Raw genomic sequence first — 16,329 nt, 5'->3', positions numbered from 1 at the left:
GAAGATCTCAGGTGTAAACTCAGACTCATGTTTTATACAATTCAGAGTTCATATATCAAATATGTACTCTTTTCTGACTTTTACCCAAAAATATCTTTTAAACTGTTCGTTTTTTAATTTATTTATACACAATTAGCATAATAGAAGTTAGAATAATTGGTTATATTTATCATTGTAACAAATCGGCTATGTGTTTAAAAAGAAGTAAGTTGAAGAAAACAGTCTGGAAGCATTTATTTGCAAATAATTTATAAATTATAGAATTTTCTATGGAATTACAACGGACAATTTCTTCCACAAAAGGCTTCCAATGTATTCGAAAATATGAGAAATTCGAAAGCCTATCCACAAAATATTTTAACTCTAGCCCAAATTTGAGCAATAAAAAGAAACGGGGTTTAAAACAGTGTTATCTATATTTTTTAATCGATCCTCGGATATCTCGTAACCTTCCAGTCAGTGCTAAAGTAAATATGATTTTAAAGTGACGACGAGAGTCGTTTTTTTTTAAAGGTTTATTTAAAAACGGTGATTTTAATATTCTCAGAGAACAACCATGTTGTATTATCTGCTTTCCTCATCCTCAGATATATTAGACCTTTTCCAAAATAATGAATAAAAATTAATGCCATAAGAAGTCACCTTTTTTGAAAAAAGTCCTGCATTATTATTAAATGATCAGACGTTGAATATGTTTCTTTGTATTGATTTAGGGTCTTAATGAACTTGAAATCTGGCAGCAGTTCTTGAATTCGATTTTCTACGTAGGAAAAGCAAAATCGACGCGCCCATATTCACATTTATATAACGCTATGAAAAAATACAACAAACAGGTTACGATTGCAGAGGAATCTGATGATAAAGGTTGACATTTTGACAGAATTGTACTAGTAGATATACAAATGTATGTATGTATTTCTTAATATAAAAAATAGGCGGACTTCTAAATCCGATTGTAACCGACATTCAAATGATTAAATACGGTAAGGTAGATCATATAGTCGATATTTGGAGAAATGGGTTTGGTGTCGTTAATCTACATGTGTTCCACAATATCTTGCCATATGAAGCATACACTCGAGAGGTTTGTTTGTAAACTTGTGAGAATTTCAAAACATTTAATGATATTTGCATTTTTTGGTTCAAGGCCGCCGTCATAGATGCAATAAGTCTTCCTAATTTAACAAATCAGAAACGTGGAGTGTACTATGGCCCATCAAGGAAATGGACGGCGAAAGGAAGAAAAAGTCTAGGAATAGCTTTGCTTTATAGGGCCATGAAAATATTCTTGTCTGAAGGCGAAATTCAGTTATATCCTTTTGATTTAGCTTAATTATAAATTTCGACTGTAAAAATATATATTTAAAATTTTTAACTCTATTAAAATACATGTATGTACATATGTACATATGTATATACAAATTTGGCCACTAATAGAAATGTAATAAGTGCGTATGTACATATGTACTAAGATCTATGTATAATATATTATATTCAAGCTATAACCATATCGTTCACAGAATACATACCTACATACATATATATATACTAAGATCACAAAATTACAATAGACAAAATTCAGATTTTTTAGCGTCGCGATCTGTTGGTATGGACGGATAATGTTCTTAGGTTCCAGGCTAAGCACTTATAGGTTTCAAGATATTTTTGCTTAAAGTTCAAAAATTTTAAAAATAATTTCACTCTCCTCCCTATTATCCATCTATAATTGCGCGAGTACAGCTACCATTTTACAATATAATACCAAATTCAACATTACGCGAGAATATCGTCTATCTACCGTAGACATTTATGTATATTGACGAATACTATCACGATTTTTTGAACTGAATATTAAAATTTCTAACAAGGCAGTTTGAAATTTTAGCGTCCAAAATGGAAAAAAAAAAATCCTACGTATGCCAAGGTTTAAGAAATAATACAAAATATGGATATATTGTGCCTTTTATGAAAAAAAGTAAGGAAGTTCTAAGTTTGGGTGTAACCGAACATTTAATACTCTCGCAACTTGCAAGGATCAAAGCCCGGGAAATTACTTCAGGTGTTGGCAAAATTTTATATTAAAGGAAGTATATCCCGATTCATTTATCCCATTTTTGACACAAAAACATACTTTAATCGAATCGATTTCATTTATACACATTTACTGATATTTTCGGTATAAAGTCAACTATAATCACTGGGGTCCACATATTCAGTACCTAGGGGCTTGAACAGTTTTGGTTCGATATATACAATTTTTGGTCACAAGGTGGTATACTTTAAACGCATTATTCACGCAAAGTTTTACCTCGATACAATCATTGTTGCTTGATTTGAATAAATGAAAGTAAAAGAATCGGATGAAATTTAAAATGATGTTGTATGGACACTATACATAGAAATATGAGAATATTATGTACCAAATTTGGTTGAAATCGGTTAAGCAGATCCCAAGATAAAGATTTTCACCCGTTCCCACGACAGTCGGGTCTACGTAACCGGAACGGACCCGGATTTATTCCGGCCAAGGACTGTCAACTCGGCAGAATTCTGTCGCTACAACAACAACAACATAAAGATTTTCACCTAAATGTGGGCGGTGTCATGCCTACTGTCTAATTTTGAACTCGGTTATTATAAAATCATCTTATACCATCCCAGAGATACAATTTAATGTCTCTGGCGTGTTGAGTGCTTGATTTATCGCGCTTTTAGTAGTTTTCAACAGTATCGTATATGGGGAGTAGGCGGGGTTGTCACTCGATATTTATTATAGCTTTAGCGGCTTAGGAGATCTACATATTAAACCTATTACCTACCTGTGCGATCCTGTATACTATATAGCAGTCTTGTATCATATTGTGGAGCTTGGTTATGGCTATTTATTTGTTTTTGATTAATAGCGTTTTGTGGGCGTGACAGCGGTCCGATTACGCCTATCTGCAATACAATTCGTTCTACGGCACCAAGAAACATGTGTACCAAGTTTCATAAAGATATCTAAATTTTTACTCAAGTTACAGCTAGCACAGGCGGACGGACAGACATTCACCCGAATTTAATTTTTTAATTTATATATGTATAACTCTGTATCTAACCCGATTAGTTTTAGGTGATACAAACAACCTTTAGGTGAACAAAACCATTGTACTCTGTAGCAACAGGTTGCGAAAGTATAAAAATTACTTGGTACAAATTCAAGAGATTTGTGTGTTTACATTTATGCCAAAAACAAGTGTTGCTACATTTTATTTACATATATTTTACAAATTTAAAAAATAATATATGTAGATCATATCTCGAATTTACTGTCAGACTCTGGTGCCAATGTAATCGGAATAGTTCCAAATTCTATAAGGCAGTGGTTTCATATTTCCTTTGCAATCTAAATCTAAAAACAATTAAATAGGTAAACAAACTTTTTTAATGCTCACCCTCTGTGGAATTTTTATAACTCCTATTCTATGACATTCATTTGCTGAACGCAATTTTCGAACATTTCCATTTTTCTATTTTACCGCCACTGCATTCCAAACATGCAAATCAAAAAGAGATAGATGTATATGTTACATGGTAAATACAACACTAAATACTTCCTTGTCGATTAACGTCGTTGATTTTGGCAAGAGCATTTTGGTTACAAGCTAAATGGTTATATTTTTTGAAGTTGTGAATAATACATATAAATATAAAGTATAATGCCTGAAAATTATTGCAAAATGCATTTAAGATTGTGAGCATAGACAAGTTGTTAAATTCGTGTAAAAGTTAAGAGGGTAAGAGGCGTTAAAGATATTTGGAAAAAGTCTGTTTGGCTGGTGGCTGGGTTGCAATTTGTTCGTGTTCGTGTTGTCGTTTGTGGTGGCGGCGGCGTGTGTGTTTATTGCGAGAAAAATGCGTTTTTAGCCTTGCTTAACTCCTAAGAATGTATCACAATCATTTGCCAGTAAAGAACTTTGCATTTATGGTATTTTTTATGTGCTCACAAGGTCTAAAATATTCGAAAAAATGCAAAGCAATTTATTGAGTTTTATTTGAAATAAATCCTTGTCTTTCATAGTGTGATCTTATAGTTTAATAAAAAATTAGAGAATAAATGAATTACTTTACGTTGACCATCTAAACGTATTCTTGAAGTGTTTGATATCTTGTAAACAAATAAATACAGCAAATGTTTTCAGTGTTTAATAAACTTTTAAAAGAATTCATCGCCCATTTATATTGTTAATAAAAGAATAATATTATTTAATTTGAATTAATTTGTATATAAAACATTTTATAAAACACGTTAAACAATTACAATATATGTTATAGTTAAAGACGAAATCCTTTCACCTACAAATCTGTTCGAAATTTGGAAATAATAAATGACAAAATATTTCTGAGTGTTACTTAAAATGAATCCCTCCGAGCTGCGTATGATGTGGATGAGTCACTATAATCCAGAACGCATCACAGTGGAGGATGCACCCTCATTCTTTGGTCATCCATCAGTGGGTCTTTCTGTAATGGACGATTTATCCTCACATCAACCAACAATGGTATGTAAAGTAAAGCCTTTTAAGCTATTATACTTCACAAACATGTTTCATGGTAATACATGCATACATATGTAAATAAGTAATTGAGCGATTGTTACATATGGATCATTTAGAATCGAGTACATTTCATTTACGATTGAATTTAAAATCTTCAATTGCAACTTATTTACTATAATTTCACTCATTTATTTCTCAAAATCTTTCTTTTTCTTTTCATATGTTTTTTTCTTGCTGTGTTTGATCATTTACTCCTCCCCAAAAATCGAAAAATAAAAATAATACCTGAAACTACCGCAATTTATAAAAATCTATTTCGACTTGAATAACATTATCGGGTTAATTATTATATGCAACCACTTACACAATATAACGAAATATATCTACGGTATCAACGGATGTATATACAAATATAACTTCTAATGCGATTGGTTTTCCTGTTTGTCTAATAAAACAAAAATGAAAACTAAAAGGATTTGAATCCAATGATGAGCATTGTTGGGGGGGATTTCAGTGGTCAGGCGGCAGCAGCAGCAGCGGCTGCATTGGGCGTACAACCGACAGCTCTAATTGCGGCCAATTCCAACGATATTTACGGTCTAGCACAAGTAGGTGGTTTGCATCAGCAATTACTACAACAATCGGCCGCTGCTGTTTTTCAAAACTACACAGAAGTTATAGACGATGATGATGGCACTGGAAGCGGCGTAATAGGTGGTGATGGCAATGTCAGCGTAGACAAATCATTAGCAACTCAATTTGTGCATAACGATGATCCACAACCAATCTATGATCAATTGGATGACGGTAGTTATGATGGTGGTTTAGCACCAAAACAGGAAATTATAAATATTGATGATTTCGTTATGATGACCGATTCTAATTCGTACGATGGTACAGAATTTATGGCTGACGAGAGAGAAGTGGCAGAAGGCAGTAGTGGTGGCGTTGATATCTCCCATGCACATGGCATGGATGAGAATGGTGTCCTAGTTCCTTTGGATAGTGGACACAAGTTAATAGGCGATACTGGCGATGAGGTGATGGTGCCCGCCACCACAACGGCCGTAATGCAAGCAACAGCGGCAACCTCATCAAGAGGATTTGGTGGAGGTGGAGGAACGGGACACCATCGCTCATCGCAACGTAAGACTCGAAAAATAGAACCAGTTAACAGGCCAGGACTGGTGCTGAAGACACCAATAGCATATAAGGGGAACATAGATCCATCGGTTATACCAATTCAAAAAGACGGCATGGGTATGTTTTTTTTTAATTATTGATTTTGAAAATCAATTCATTTAATTTTCGTTTAATAAATTTCCACTTATATAGGTTTAAATTAACTTAAAAGAAAAAAATAATAACACAAAAACATATATAGATTTAACTTGAAAGTGGTCTAACATTCTAGCAACGTCATAGTGATATATTCAGTATTATAGCATTCAACAATTAGATTTGATATGATCCCGCGCAATATAAAAGTAATTTGCGCTCAAAAATCATTGAATGTTTCCTATTCCATATGACAACTGAGAAATTAATTATTAATGTAAAGAAGAACACAAGTAGATAATGATACGAGATGCACTTATTAGGGTGCTTTAGCAATTTTTTATAATCAGTACGTCTTTTAATTTGATAAAATAATATTAGCATCATATACCTTTTTGTAGGTTAGTTTTTCATGCTTTCTTATATAGGAAATGGTGTTAAGTTTTTTTTTCTTATTTACTTTCAATTGCTAACACTTTGCATTTCTTTTTTCTATATTTTTTCCAGCCGTCTGTGAGCGTTGCGGTGCAATCGGTGTAAAGCACACATTTTACACCAAATCTCGACGTTTTTGCAGCATGTCCTGTGCTCGTGGCGAACTTTATTCTTTGGTAGTTAACAATACTAAAATGGCAGGTGGTGCGCAACAACAGCAACAGACGATTTCCAATTCCCCCGTGCAAGATCACATTGATGGTGCAGCTGGAAGCAACAATGGTAATAGCAACGACATACAACAACACGATACACAACCTCAACAATCTGATATTGAGTTGGCGTTACGTGTTGCTCATATTAAGAATTCGAATTATCGTTTTCGCATCACAGACCAATCGAAAATCACACAAATCAACGGTTTTGGCGAACCCGTCATGTCCACCGAATTGACAGGTATGGAGGGAGCAGGAGCACTAACAGGTTTAAATAGTGAGAATGGAGCCTTATGTAGTGTAAATGCGAGTGGCTTAGTTGCTACGCCAAAGGCACTTCAAATGTACCGTGATGTATTGCCACAAGAGGACCTGCCACAAATTCCAAAATTTGAACGTTTACCAGTTTCCTGCCCACAAATGGAAAAAATCATTAGTATACGTCGTCGTATGTACGATCCGTCGCATTCTTTCGATTGGACGCCGCGTTTATCGCATCCGAATTTTTTCGCTGCACCCGTTACTTGCTTTCCACATGCACCCGGCTATGAAGTTTGGGACAGCATTGGCATCGACATGAAAGTTGAGGTGGAGAATACAGATTGTGATAACACGGAAGTGGTGCAGCCCGGACAGACGCCACACTCGTTTTGGGTTGCGACGATCTTAAATATTTGCGGATACAAAGCTCTTATGCGTTACGAAGGTGGGTAACTCCTTATGCAAAGAAATTTTTAATTAAATGAAATCGAACATTTTTTTTCTATTATTCCAGGCTTTGATGAGCCCACACATGACTTCTGGGTAAATCTATGCAACGCGGAAGTACACTCAGTTGGTTGGTGTGCGACGCGTGGCAAGCCTCTAATACCGCCACGTACTATCGAAAATAAATACAAAGATTGGAAGGATTTCCTTGTGGAACGATTGTCGGGCGCACGTACACTGCCTTCCAGCTTTTATAACAAAATCAATGACAGCATGCAGTCGCGCTTCCGTCTGGGCTTGAATTTAGAGTGTGTGGATAAGGATCGAATCTCACAGGTTCGCTTGGCAACGGTGACAAAAATTGTAGGCAAGCGTTTGTTTTTGCGATATTTTGACTCTGATGACGGTTTTTGGTGTCATGAGGACTCGCCCATCATACATCCGGTCGGTTGGGCGACTACCGTGGGTCACAATTTAGCGGCACCGCATGATTATTTAGAACGAATGTTGGGTAAGATTTGTTGTCGGCTAGTTTATTTGCATATGTTTATTTCAATAACTCGCATTTGTGTTTATACTGTAGCTGGCCGAGAGGCAATGATTGAGGTACATGAAGATGATGCAACGATTGAGCTTTTCAAAATGAATTTCACTTTCGAAGAATATTACATGGATGGCAAAGGGAATGGTTTTGTGGAAGGCATGAAATTGGAGGCAGTCGATCCCCTCAATCTTTCATCTATTTGTGCTGCAACGGTAATGGCCGTCCTTAAATTTGGTTACATAATGATACGCATCGATTCTTATCAACCAGATGCAACAGGGTCAGATTGGTGAGCTCATAGCTGTAAACTTTTACATGTATAAAGAGTATATATTTTAGTTTTCTTTATTACAGGTTTTGCTATCACGAAAAATCTCCCAGCATATTCCCAGTCGGCTTCTGCGCTTCAAACAGCATCACTTTGACACCACCCAATGGCTATGATGTCAATACGTTTAGTTGGGAAACATATTTGCAAGAAACGGGTAGCGTTGCTGCTGGTCAGCATTTATTCCACCGGATTGTGCCAAATCACGGATTTCGGGTAAGTTTAAAAATAATATACATGTGAAATAAACATATTTAATCTGTCACTTATAACCATATTTAGGTCGGCATGAGCCTCGAATGTGCTGATCTTATGGACCCACGTTTGGTATGTGTAGCGACTGTGTCACGCATAGTCGGGCGTTTGCTTAAAATACACTTCGACGGGTGGACCGATGAATATGACCAATGGTTAGATTGCGAATCACCTGATGTTTATCCAGTAGGTTGGTGTGTGCTGGTTAATCACAAACTGGAAGGTCCGCCGGTGCCTGTGCAGGCTACAGCCAAAACGAACACCAAAGCGAAAAGTCCGAAAAAACGCAAGAAAAAATCCACTGCTAAAGGCGTAGAAAATTCAAATACAGGTATATTAAGACATTTATATCAATGAATAAAAGGTTTATAAGATAAGATTTTATATTTTATATGATAGCAAAACCACGTACAATTGCTTTAAAAACAAATCCGCATCTTCCGAAGTTGAGTATAAAACTCGAACTTAAGCCAGAACATCATAATGCCGCTTTCTACGAGGATAATAATGAGGATGACGACGATGATGGCGACTATGAAGAGGACAGCACCAGTCATCGCTCCGGTCAATCCACCCCACTATCACATAACGATGGCAGCCAGCTGGCTTTGACGGAAAAGATCACCACAGCGCAACAAGCATCCACGGTCCAAGCATCCGCGCCAACGCGATGCGGCAATCCAGCTGTAAAGAAATCGGTGTCGCCAGCACCGCCGGTTGTGGGACGCAAAGCTACCAGCTACATTGGGGTAAGTTTAGTATTTACTATAAACCCTGCGAATTTTAATTATAATCTCCTCTCACCCCGCTTATTGTTGTAGAACTCATCCGTCTGCAATAGTAAGTACATTCCGCGGCTTATCGAGTCCTCTTCGAACGAAAACAACAGCAGCAGTAGTGGCAGTAACAATAACAGTCAAAACGCGGACCCACAAGCAGACCTCATACCCGATACGTGGAATGTATATGACGTTTCGCAATTTTTACGCGTCAATGATTGTACGGCACACTGTGACACATTTTTGCGTAATAAAATCGATGGCAAACGTTTGCTGCAACTATCTAAGGATGAAATAATTACTTTACTTGGCATGAAAGTGGGTCCAGCGCTTAAAATATCCGATTTGATACAGCAGCTTAAATGCAGAGTTAACCCTGGTAAATCCAGATTGCATAAGGCAAACAAAACGTTTTTATAGTGCCTTTTGAAGCGATCGCATCAAAGAGTAACATCAAAACCACCTAAGCCAACAACATTTCGTCTAAAGCTCTCACATCTAGCAATTCGTCACAATATTGTACCGTATCTAATATGATTACTGTAGCTCTTAAGTATACCACTTTGTATATCCGAGATAACACGGGCATAGTACGAAGTATGAGAGTGCCTCAGATGCATGCTACACTTCATAAAAGCATGATGTGCGTTCGTTGGGATAAAATGATCATAGATGAGTTTGCTGTCAATTGGAAAATTTTAGAGTAAATGAGTAAAAATTTTGTTAAGTAAAAACCAGTTGAAATAGACAAAGGATTTTTAGCAGCAACAAAGTAGAAGTTAAAAGATAGGAAACTTAATAATGAAAAATTGAAAATATTATTATTTACAGTTTTCTTTAATTACATAGAATAGATACTTATTTGATATAATTTTCACTTCATACATATTTTAAATACCTAGTACACAATAACTTTATTTTAGTTATAAAACGAAAAGAAGAAAAAAAACTACCTTTATGTATACATAATTTTGTGTATTTGTATTTTTTTCTGTCAATAAGAAAACGAGGTGAACGAAAAATGTAACACATTCGTAGACTGAGAACAATTTTAAATGAAAACAGTAAACATAATTTATTCTATAACAATTGCATAATTACAATCAATTACCACTGTAACAATACAATGTTTTCTACCGTTAGGCATAAAAAGCTTGTAAGATATACTCTCAACACACACACATACACAAACACACACAACAATAACCACGCAATATAAATGCCTTTTAATAAAATCCACATTATAAATGCTAAATAACATAACCTCAAATGCAAAAAAAAAAAAAAGAATCGTTGCACCACCACTTTAACTCCCAACAGTGGAGTCGCGTTGCTCATTTGCTCATCGAATAAAATATTTTGTAGCTTTCCCTTATAATCAAATTTGAATTTGAAAACAATATACTTGCATACTGAAAAGTTTTGTGTAAATATTTTATATGAAACAATTATTTATTGCTGAAAAAATTACTAATTTTATTTTGCAAAATTTATCAACCAAAAATTGAAAGTGGTAAATACAAATAATGGTGGTGATTTACAAATCTCTTGTTTAAGTATGTTTTTCAAAAATTTGCTGTCGCACATAATATGAACGTTTTATGCTTTCGTTATCTGGAACTCAATGCGCTGAAGTAAATAATCTAGAAAATATCTTTCGTAATTTCGATTTCTTTGACGGTGCGAATTGCTTTAAACACTTTGGTAGATTACACAAGCATTTCGCAGTACAAATAGATTTGGTCGATATGTAAACAATTTTATAAAACCCACCAACTTGACTCAGTTGTGTTGATTTTGTTTGTTTTTGCAAATATCGCGAAATAATTTTTCACTTTGAAATATAACTCATTTAATTGACTGCATAATTAATATGATTTGTTGTAGTATGAGTAACCACTAATATAGCTTTGTGTAATCCGCATTTGATCGGCCCATACTCTACTTGACTACATATCGTAAATTAGTGTAATTAGAAGCCACCATTCGAAGACGCTACTATAAGATCGGCACTCGCGATAAGATATTAAGAAATGCGACTACATACATACATATATGCGACGAATTGATTAGAAATATAACAATCAGGGAATAATTTCAGTTTTTGTGAAACTCAAGTGCTATTGTAAACTAACTACCAATCCGTGTATACATACACAGATGCATAGATGCAATTGGCAAATCTGCTGCAGTTCCACGCAAGGTTAACATTTATGTATGTGTGTGAGAGTTAAATCTTTCGGCAACTTACTCCCTTAGGATAGTGAATAAATAAAATAATTAAAGTAAAGAAAAATCAACACAAATTGTAGAATATAACCACACCGCCTCATCAGAGTAGAATGCTAGTGCGAAAGAGCAAATCATGAAACAAAATCAGATTTAGAATACCAACAACACACCAACTTAAGTATATGCATACATATATATGTATAGAATTAATAACAAACTAATTGTAAAGGATAAATCATTAATACACACGAGTTTATGATTTACACGATTTTAACACTCTGAATTTGTATAAATAAGAAAATACGCGAAACACGCCCTCACACTTCCTCAGATCATCCACACATGTAAGCAGCCGCATGCCTCAGTCTGCGAGCGAAGTGGGGCGTTCTCATTAGCCACTTATTTGATTTATTTGTAAATAATCTACAAAAAAGAAAGAAAAAAACAAACAAATATTACAATAACTTTATATTATACTTTAAAAAATAAAATAGCGAGTAATAACAGCAAACTACTATAAAAGTCATGATGTTACCGAACAAATCAACATAAAAGTTTTAAATAAGAAATAGAAATAATTTATGCGTTTTGTGGAAATGAGAACTGCTTTTGGTATGACTTTGACAAGGCGAAGAACCAAAATGTTTAAAACGCTCATTGCATTGCATTTTACTTGCGGTATTCATTAGGACATTCAGTTTCTACTGTTGGAGGCAATTGAGCAACGGACATACTGTTGTTGTTGTATCTAACCATAGGGAGAGAGTTGTTAGATGAAAGGTCTCTCTGAATTCACGGCGCAACTCGAGCTGTTCATGTGCAATGTGTGGTGGGTTGACTCGCAAGTATACCATTTACTGGAAGGGAGTGGGTGAAGGTGTTGATGTCTCCTGTTGTTGTTGCTGTAGCGGCAGAATTCTGCCGAGTTGACAGTCCTTGATCGGATAAAATCCGGGTCCATTCCGGTTACGTAGACCCGACTGTCGTGGGGACGGGGTTGATGGGTTGATGTCTCCTCTTGGGCGCTGGCGTCCAGTGCGTGTCTGCAGTTAGTTGCGTACGTAGTCTGGTCGGGGTACTGTTCTATATCGTCGACGTAATCAAGGATGCTTCTAAGCGGCTCCGTTTTCCGCAGTTTACTTCAGGATGATTTCTGCGAAAACATCCCACTAGGTGTTCGGCGGGTGACATTAGAAGGTATCCTGCAAATCGTTTCACTACATCAAGGCGACCATATCGATGCTTCGTAGTTTTTGATCGGTACACAGGCTGTCAAGTGTAACGCCAAAAATCTAAGGGTTTGATATCCCGTCTGACTCCTTCATCTAGTTCGTGAATATGGTCACTGTGAATTTAGTGGTAGAGAGTGCTGGGCTTCTTGTGAGAAGAAGCGAGAAAGATCTATGAAATAGCTGTTTACTTTTGAACACATGAAATAAATTCCATTGTCTGATGTCAATATCGTACAATCATCTGTGAATGAGTTGATGGCAATAATATATGGTCCACTTTCTTCTCTTCCGACTTTCTGCCCATTGGGTATATGGAGAGCGGTCAACGACAGGTTGAGGACCTTGGTTAGATATTGTACTTCATGTTTATAATAAATATTTCGAGCTTGACACTGCTGACTGGGTAGTTAGGTCGTGACTTATCAGACTGGGAGTCATTCTGCCGTATAGGTCCTTTGTTGGCCACTCCACTGGAGTGGCGGCGCAATGTGAGAACTAGGTGCAATTTGCATAGCCGTAGAAGTTGTCGCAGCATGACGACAAATAACGTGTGGTCCATTTCCTATGTGTCTTGTATGTATTTCACTTAACCGAGGTGGAATTTGGATAGAGCCTTTTGGCGTAAACGCAGCAAAAAAGTTCCGGGCTTGAGTTGTACTCAACTGCTGCTAGGTGTTGCTACAATGATGACAAAGTTAACCTAAAACTTACCGATCCAAACAGGACTAGATCGACGAAATAACAGCCTTAGGCTGGATAAAATTCGATTCAAATTCCGGTAACGTAGAACCGGCTGTTGTGGATTTGGTATGTACTTATTATGTGGGTTTGTCAACAAAATTAAAATTTTAATAACATACTTGTAAATTCGGCCCACTTCGATTAATTATAGGTCTTACTGTCCTTGAAATGATATTTAAAATATATATTTCCGAGAAACTCGAGAGAAGTATTTATTATTGACTAATACAAAATTATATTATGCTGTGGGCCAACCTATTAAGTAGAGTAGTTATGGTTACTTAGGTAGATAACAGTGAATGAGATCAACAAGAATGATATCCTGTAGTGGTGGAAGAATTAGAAATATCGGAAGAACCGACTTGACTTCCTCTGAGATAAGCTATCCAGAAACTTTGTTTATGAACGACCACAAAACCCCTTCTTAAGGTGGAAGAACAAATATGTTATGAAATAAAGCATTTTACTATTTTTGTTAGGAGTGTCTCTTATATGCGCGCTGTGCTTGCTGAAATTTTATTATTTATTCAATGGTTTATACAAGTTTAGTTGGCTTAATTCAAAATATTTTTCCATGGTTTTTCATTACTTGATTTATATAAATTACTATTAAATGCCATTTTATATTATTAATTGTGTAAAAGAGTTTGTCTACGCGAACGTGAACGACTTAAACGACATTGATTGATGTTATGCAAACGGTATTGAAGTTCGGGTTGACCAACCTTTTCAGATACCCAGACTTTTAGTTCTTTAAGGGGCATGATTCTAAGGTTCCATGCTTCGTCCACATTTCTGGCATCGCCCTCGGCACATTCAGCGCATTGTGTAGCCGGTACTATCTGATCAAGTTCCGTCGGCGCCTCAATTACTTTATATAAATCTCTCACAAGATATACCGTGGTAAAGACGCCACGATTTTTTTGTCGCTCGATTGCGTATATTGCACATACTAACGACTGTATACGTTTCTCAATTAATTTCATTTGTTCGCGCATCATCGTAATGTTAATCTCCTTCTGATCTTCGAAATCGTTTGCCAACATGGATATATCTACAAGTGTTTGATCACGTATCAATTGCAATCCTTCGAACAATTTTTTAATACGTTCATCTTGTGAGTGGGCCTTTCTTTTGAGGCTTGCATTATTTAAACGTTTTACCTTCAACACATTTTTCAATTTCTCGATCATGTCGTTTTGGGACTTTACCATATTTCGATTGCCAATCTTTAGATCCTGTAGTTCAGCGAAAAGACGCGCCACAGAATTGTTCAATAGTGTTATACGATAGCTGATTTCATTGGAGTGATTAGAGAAAGAATAATAAAGGCTTTCTTGCTCTTGGAATTTGTCAATGACATGTTTAATGTCTAACGCTTTGGTGTAGTTTAGAATTTTCTTTAAGATCTTGTTGTAGAGGTTAAGTTTCTTCATATATTTTTCTCGCCAAATTTCACGGCGGTTAATTTCCTTTATTGGTATGGTAGTTAGTGATCTTTTTACAAGTTTTTTCTCTTGGAATTCCCACATCTTCTCGGTAGCAGTTTTAATACGTTTAAGAGTTTCCATTTCAACCTTTCGCTTTTCCAAATCATGCACAAAGTTTTTGCTTTGATTATCTAATTTCTCATACATATCGATACCAATTTCAATTTGATCTAGTGCAAAATCAATGAGGTCCGTAAGGTATTTATTTTCGCTGGTTAATCGTTGTATGTATTTTGTGTAAAACGAATAATATCGACTACGATCGTTAATTAGTTCACAGATATTTAGACGGAGCTTCTCACTTAACGCCGTAAGTTTACATTCCATTTGGATCTGATTTTCATATTGATCCTCTAAGAGTCGCAGCGATCGTTTGGCAGTTTCTAAGTCCTTTCGACTCTTTTGGAATTGTATCATATTAATATGACAAATATCTTTATTTATCACACTCAATTTGTGATCTAGATTGTGTATATATAACTTCATTTTTTGAATTTCTTCGTTGAGAGACACGTTACATTCAATGAAGCATTTGATAGAAGTAAGCGCTTGACCATTTTTGACCTCGTGGCACTTTCCCGACGCGGTCCAAATCTTTGCTTTTAACAATTCCTTTTCGGTTTTCATTCTCTTGCACCCATGTTTATAGGTCTCAATCTGCAGATTTTTATTTCGTACATTAGGCAAGCGCGCTTCTAAGACCCTTCTATATTGGCGTTGTCGGGTTTGAAGCTCTGAATTTGAATACTTACAAAGCTTTAAAAATTGACTTGCATCGAACTCTTTTGTAGATTTTGTACTCATAATTATATGCGATATTTGTTAGTGTGTTAGTTTACGAATTCACGAATTTAGAATTAGATGCAGAACTCGTTATATTATTTATTGATTATTCCCTAAATTTCGTGAAAAAGTTGTAATAGATACAATTGGTATTCAATTTGAAATGATTCTATTTTCAAACGATGTGAATTAAATAATTGAAAACAGTAAGCATGTGTCTTTATGTTCGGTTACAGTCATGATTCATGAATCATGGTTACAGTAAAAAAATTTTGGGGGTTAAAATGAATGATACACAAGAAAAACATTAACTTCAGAAAAAACGTTAACAACAAAGCCATAATACCCTTCATAGGTCCATTTCTTATAGTATAAAAAGGTATACGATTTTTATTTTAATTTTGATCGGTGAGTTTGTTTGGCAGCTATATGGTATAGTAGTCCGATATCGGTTTCGCTTTCGACAAATGAGCAGCTTCTTGGGGAGAAAATAATGTTTGCAAAATTTCAGATCGATATCTCAGAAATTGAAGGGCAAGTTCGCGTGTATAGAGATAGACAGACGGACATGGCTAAATTGACTCAGCTCTTTACGCTGATATGGTCTCCGACGGATTTTCGGGGTATTACAAACTTAGTGGCAAACTTAATATACCCTGTTTATTATATATTGTATATAACTTTGAATTTTGTTCCCAGCTCTGATGCCAATGTAGTAATACAGTTGACAGTTATTTGATTTTATTGAAACCGGAAGTCACACCGCAATAC

The 16,329-nt window shown here is 35.7% G+C and overlaps 2 protein-coding genes and 2 long non-coding RNA genes across 7 annotated transcripts; 2 read left to right on the top strand and 2 right to left on the bottom strand.

Moving 5' to 3' along the window:
• The first annotated feature begins 65 nt into the window (after positions 1–65).
• On the top strand, positions 66–1,375 carry LOC106618422 (ankyrin repeat and LEM domain-containing protein 1). Its single transcript, XM_014236174.3, has 5 exons — positions 66–204; positions 262–467; positions 714–864; positions 936–1,084; positions 1,148–1,375. The coding sequence occupies exons 1-5, from the start codon at positions 189–191 to the stop codon at positions 1,331–1,333; spliced, it is 708 nt and encodes a 235-aa protein (XP_014091649.3). The 5' UTR covers positions 66–188; the 3' UTR covers positions 1,334–1,375.
• Positions 1,376–2,857: 1,482 nt separating this feature from the next.
• Positions 2,858–3,659, bottom strand: LOC118683026 (uncharacterized). Of its 3 annotated transcripts, XR_004978864.2 has the most exons (3): positions 3,594–3,659; positions 3,435–3,523; positions 2,858–3,385 (listed from the first exon to the last, which is right to left on the bottom strand). It is a non-coding gene; the product is annotated as an uncharacterized lncRNA (long non-coding RNA). The 3 variants fall into 3 exon arrangements; XR_011395076.1 differs by lacking the exon at positions 3,594–3,659 and having other exon boundaries at positions 2,858–3,391; positions 3,435–3,584; XR_011395075.1 differs by lacking the exon at positions 3,594–3,659 and having other exon boundaries at positions 3,435–3,584.
• Sfmbt (Scm-related gene containing four mbt domains) lies at positions 3,631–11,915 on the top strand. 2 transcript variants are annotated; one of them, XM_014236192.3, is made up of 11 exons: positions 3,631–3,776; positions 4,315–4,541; positions 5,012–5,798; positions 6,324–6,533; positions 6,645–7,172; positions 7,242–7,685; positions 7,758–8,007; positions 8,073–8,262; positions 8,329–8,632; positions 8,701–9,050; positions 9,123–11,915. In XM_014236192.3, the coding sequence occupies exons 2-11, from the start codon at positions 4,398–4,400 to the stop codon at positions 9,498–9,500; spliced, it is 3,585 nt and encodes a 1,194-aa protein (XP_014091667.1). In that variant the 5' UTR covers positions 3,631–3,776; positions 4,315–4,397; the 3' UTR covers positions 9,501–11,915. The 2 variants fall into 2 exon arrangements, with proteins under 2 accessions (XP_014091667.1, XP_014091665.1); XM_014236190.3 differs by having other exon boundaries at positions 6,324–7,172.
• LOC118682987 (uncharacterized) lies at positions 11,534–13,493 on the bottom strand. Its single transcript, XR_011395077.1, has 2 exons — positions 13,256–13,493; positions 11,534–11,735 (listed from the first exon to the last, which is right to left on the bottom strand). It is a non-coding gene; the product is annotated as an uncharacterized lncRNA (long non-coding RNA).
• Between the last annotated feature and the right edge of the window lie 2,836 nt (positions 13,494–16,329).

The sequence above is a fragment of the Bactrocera oleae genome, chromosome 3 (genome assembly GCF_042242935.1).
Source record: "Bactrocera oleae isolate idBacOlea1 chromosome 3, idBacOlea1, whole genome shotgun sequence".
NCBI lineage: Eukaryota > Metazoa > Arthropoda > Insecta > Diptera > Tephritidae > Bactrocera > Bactrocera oleae.
The sequence above is the reverse complement of the archived record's forward strand: the minus strand, read 5'-3'. Positions and strand labels throughout refer to the sequence as shown.

What these genes read in the sequence shown, in the direction of transcription:
- LOC106618422 (XM_014236174.3), top strand. An exon ending in ACCTTCCAGTCAGTGCTAAA is followed by an intron (nt 468 to 713) that starts GTAAATATGATT and finishes GTATTGATTTAG; the next exon opens with GGTCTTAATGAACTTGAAAT. An exon ending in AGAGGAATCTGATGATAAAG is followed by an intron (nt 865 to 935) that starts GTTGACATTTTG and finishes TATAAAAAATAG; the next exon opens with GCGGACTTCTAAATCCGATT.
- Sfmbt (XM_014236190.3), top strand. Translation starts at nt 4,398, where the DNA reads ATGAATCCCTCCGAGCTGCGTATGATGTGGATGAGTCACTATAATCCA. An exon ending in AGCTCTTATGCGTTACGAAG is followed by an intron (nt 7,173 to 7,241) that starts GTGGGTAACTCC and finishes CTATTATTCCAG; the next exon opens with GCTTTGATGAGCCCACACAT. An exon ending in CGTAGAAAATTCAAATACAG is followed by an intron (nt 8,633 to 8,700) that starts GTATATTAAGAC and finishes TTTATATGATAG; the next exon opens with CAAAACCACGTACAATTGCT.